Here is a 4,908-nt window from a genome sequence, read left to right on the forward strand (position 1 = left end):
GTGCGGTAACACGCGCCCAGCTGTGCTTAAATCAACAACGAAAGGCGTTCTGCCCCGACCAGAAAGAAATATTCTCTAAGTCAGTCACAGATCACAGGATTCCGATCGCCCGTTTCGAGTCTCGTCTTGTTGTAACCGAATGACCCGACGTGACCCGAGATGACCCGGGACTCTACCCGGATCCTGTACTAGGTCAGAACCGGGGAATAGGTTCTGAGTTCTATACCGATAAGGATAATGAAACACAGACGTTTGCGTACATAACTTAGTTGTGCGTGTATACACTGTATACCTGAAGCTTGTGATCGTTTGATATTTATGTACATCGAGCATGTAATCATGCAAACATACATACGTACATACATGTCTAAGAGTCTACATAACTGTATATCTAGCTACCCAAGTGATTGTGTGTGTGTGTGTGTGTGTGTGTGTGTGTGTGTGTGTGTGATTCAACATGGTCTTGGAACACGTGCTGGGCACGTGATTAACTGCTACCCTCCCAGATGAGAGTTCATAGATCATACATGTATGGGTATGGGTTATGTGACCTTACTCGTATACACATTCCTTTACTCAGAAGGATGACCTGTTGTATCAGTGAAAGCTTTTCACGCCAGAAGCGTGCCGCAAGCTCGGCAGGGTGTGTGTGTGTGTGTGTGTGTATGTGTGTGTGTGTGTGTGTGTGTGTGTGTGTGTGTGTGTGTGTGTGTGTGACAGATATGCACATCAGACACTGTCACAGGAACTCATACACGTACACACACACACACACACACACACACACACACACACACGCTGGTAAATCTTTGCATGTGCATTCAATATATATATATATATATATGCTTATGTACACGTTTCTTACTTCTGTATTTGTACATAGCTGTACCTTGGCTTACATATCATAGATTGGCTGTGCGTATATTTGTATCTGGAAAAGATAATCAACTCTTACACATAAATACACACAAACACACACACACACACACGTGTACACACACGTCCCAAATGTATATTTTTGATCAATAAAATTCAAAAGAAAATGTCGATAAATAAATACAGATATACAGGGAAGTCAGAAAGTCACAAGAAGTTTTCTGGATAACAATAAATATGCACAAATGTCGTCTGGGACATGTTCTCTGGCATCTGTTCTTGTTTTCGATCATGACCTTTGTGATCGATGGCAATGAACTTTTATAACAAATAGGTTGAGATCGGGAACATGTATTCACTGCGAACGAAAAGTATATGTTGGCAACATGCACTCTGACAACATATACAGTGACAACAGTACACTTTGATTTAATGTAATCGCTGAGATGTGGGTAGAAAACAATGACACCAGCTGGCTTGGGTAAAACCTGTTGTCAGGAAAAAGCTGTTGTCAATACAAACAAGGGGAGTGGGCTCATTGACAACAGACAGTTATTGACAGCATAGTGATGTCACACATAAAAAATGGACATCATCCACCACTTCATTCCTGGTGGTAAGGAAATGCATTAACAACAACAACAACAACATGCGTGCCAACAACAAACACGCCGAAAAATGATAGACTGGAAATGAAATCGTGAATTATAAACACACACACACACACACACACACACACACACACACACACACACACACACACACACACCATCTCTTCAACAGTCCTCCTTCTCCACCAAAAAAAAAAGTCAAATTTCATCAACTTCGAGATCAAGAAAGAAATAAAATATTTTTTGGCCTTTCTTTGGCATCGTGGGGAAAAGCCTAGGGCACGTTCCTCATCCCCCCTCCCCCCTTCCACGTTGTCGGTCTTCTGAGTCCTCGTAGGACTTTTCCTCCTTTGGGTTTGTTGTCCCATGAAGGTGCTGGTGTACAGTCAGGGAAAGAAGACCTTCGACCCTTTTTATCCTTTTCCGCATCTGGGAACACAGAAAACAGGATGTTTCCGTCGTGAATAAAGAAAACGAAGCGTTTTGTTTACGTTTCGTGAAGGCGTCATCACACTGGCTTATTTCCTCCCCCGACTGTTGGAGCAAATTTGCTGGTCTGATATGCTGGAGGAGAATGATGTTCCTCCATCATATCAAACTACATTCTGTGTCAATTGTTGAGAACACGAAACAGTTTGCTACAGTGATTTGACGGCGGAAAAGGTGTTGGAGGTGGGCGCTACAGCCGATAAATCGGAGATTGGAGGAGAAACAGCTCAATGTGATAACACCTTTCCTCGTCTTCTTGCTGGCGTTCTTACAGTGAATCATAATTTAGAAACTGTTTTATTTATGACGTCATCGGTAACCAGGCACCCGATTCCCCCCGACCGCACTCCCAGCAACCACTAAGGACTCAAGCGAAGCATTATCACATAGTATGCTGACTTTCAGCAAACAGCATTCTCACATGTCACTCAGCATTGCACCCCACCGAACATATCATGACGGACAGCATGTCGCCACGTGACACTGTGACGTGACACGTGACGGTGTCTGACACTGACGTGACACGGGACGGCGTCTGACACTGTGACATGACACGTGACGGTGTTTGACACTGACGTGACGCGTGACACGGCGTCTGACGCTGACGTGACATTTGACACAGCATCTAACACTGACGTGACACGGCGTCTGACACTTATATGACACGGCTTCTGACACTGTGACGTGATACGGCATCTGACACTGTGATGTGTCACGGGGTCTGACACTTATGTGACACGGCTTCTGACACTGTGACGTGACACGGCATCTGACACTGACGTTACATGCGACACTCAATCGTGTCCTACTGCCCAGAGACAAACACCATACAAACACGTATCCTATGAAGCCTCGTTGAAGCTTCAGGATCCATGAAAGCTCAGTTAAAGGATTATAAGCCGTATGACATGAGGACATAAGACCCAGAATTGCTAAGAGATATTGGTCCCGGGAACTGAAGTTAAGTTTCAGAATACAGTAAGCACCTGTAACCTGCTGAAACCTATTGTGGTTGTATAATACATCGGTTTGGTTGAGAAGGGAAATGCTCGAATTTCGTTGTATTGTACTTGGACATTATACTCGCACGTATAATATCTTCGTTGTTAAATACATCACAACATACAGAACATATTATCATTGTCATATTATCATGTCATATAGTATCATATCATATTGTCATGACGCAGTGTATAATACAAACTCATCATACAGTATTATATGAAAATGTAAGGTGATTCCAAGTACATAGGTAAGGTTACTCCACGTGACGTAACAGTAACGTCAGAGCGTCACGTGGAGACGCGTGACGTCATCCCTTGTCACAATGAATCACACGTTACAATGAGTCAACATAATTGTGTACCCCCCATGCAGCATGGCCTAATGCTGCGCCCGTTGGTTTGCAGCATGACGTGGCAGCATACAGCCAAGTGGTCTATTAGTGTCCTATGCTGGTTAGTGTCTCTTATCACTACAGCATATTTAAGCACTATGCTGTATGCTGTCTTATTGTAAGGCCTTGTTGCTTGAGGTCACAAACATACAAAGGTCTACACAGGTACAAAGGTAACGCAGTCTTTGTGAATAAGGTCAAGGTCACGGTTTTGGGTTGGTGACCTTACCTTGAGATGACCTTGAGGGCGGAAACTCTTTTAAACTCTTTTTTTTTTTTTTTAATCAAATGACATATCTATCACTGTGTAGAAAAAAAAATTAACGTCTCTCAAAAAAAAGTTGTCTTCGTTCCCAATACATTTCGTTCACGCGTATTGGATGACTCTCGCTCTGAAACGAACCTTTTCGAAAATGGAGTCAACATTTCTTACCGCGACCGGAAACAGGTTCCGGGTTACTCCTCGTCTCTTGCACACCTTCAGCGCTGTCCCGGCGGTCCGGAACTGTCCTGGCGAACCGCAGTTCGAACCCGGAGGGCGTACCTCCAGGAGATCTCCCGGAGAGATATCCCCAGAACGATAGAAAATGGCCTCTCCTTTTCGCCCAGATGACGTGACACGAACGTCATCGTCTACGTCATCGTCCACCCCTCCAGGCAACATGACGTCACTGTCGGCCTTCTACTCCCGAGGATGTGACGTCAGGATCAGGAATTGAGGTCCTTCTTGACACAGGTCATCCTCCAGTGTCCTCGTTCTTTGGCCTCGGCCTCGGCCTCGGCTGGAGGAGGACCGAGACCCACTGGGAGTCCTACTAGACCAGGAGTCCTTCCTGGATTTCCCTTTTATCCTTCCTTCTCTCTCTCTTGATCCTTCTCCTCCACATCCTTCATTTCCGCGTCGCCAGTGACGTCATCCGAGTCAGCTATGACGTCACCAAGGGTGACGTCCGACTTCCTCTCTGCCTCCTTGTCTTCCTCCATCTTCCTTCTCTTGACTGACAAATCCTGCGCCTCCTCCTCCTCCTCCTCCTTCTTCGCCTTCCTCAGGTTTTCGCAGTCCTGAAGGGGCACCTGCTCTTCCTCCTCCTCCTTCTCCTCCTTCCTCACTGGTTCAGCCTCCAAGTCTTCCTCTCGCTCCTCCTCGACGTCCTCCTCCATCGCCTCCCCGTCGACGTCGATATCATCCTCGTCCAGCCTACGCCTCCTCGCCGTTATCCTCTCTTCCTCCTCCTCCTCCTCCTCGTCCTCGTCCTCCGCCTCCACCTCCTCACCATCGAGGCGGTCCTTGAGGTCCTCCCCACTCTCGAAGACCCTGGAGGACTGACCGGAGAGGTGGCGCGCGTAGACCTGCGCCAGGTGGGTCGCGGAGAGTGAGAGGGAGAGAGGGAGGGAGAGGTCACGGGCCAACTGGGGGCTCAGCGCCAGGAGATGTGCCGGCACCAGAGGGGGAGGGGGCAGGCGGGACCTCTGCTGCTGCTGGGGCTGCTGCTGGGGCTGGGGGAGCTGGTGCAGCGGCGGCCGGAGAGAGCTTCC

General features: G+C 47.2%; 1 protein-coding gene across 1 annotated transcript in view; it reads right to left on the reverse strand.

The window, feature by feature from the left end:
• Positions 1-251: 251 nt before the first annotated feature.
• Positions 252-4,908, reverse strand: part of LOC143024690 (uncharacterized) — a 41,414-nt gene continuing 36,757 nt past the window's right edge. Inside the window, exon 6 of the mRNA XM_076183691.1 lies at positions 252-4,908. This exon is cut by the window's right edge and continues 816 nt beyond it. Within this exon, the coding sequence (XP_076039806.1) occupies positions 4,219-4,908 (690 nt within the window). The 3' untranslated portion in view covers positions 252-4,218.

The sequence above is a fragment of the Oratosquilla oratoria genome, chromosome 4, assembly GCF_046742065.1.
Source record: "Oratosquilla oratoria isolate Oo_2021 chromosome 4, ASM4674206v1, whole genome shotgun sequence".
Taxonomy (NCBI): domain Eukaryota; kingdom Metazoa; phylum Arthropoda; class Malacostraca; order Stomatopoda; family Squillidae; genus Oratosquilla; species Oratosquilla oratoria.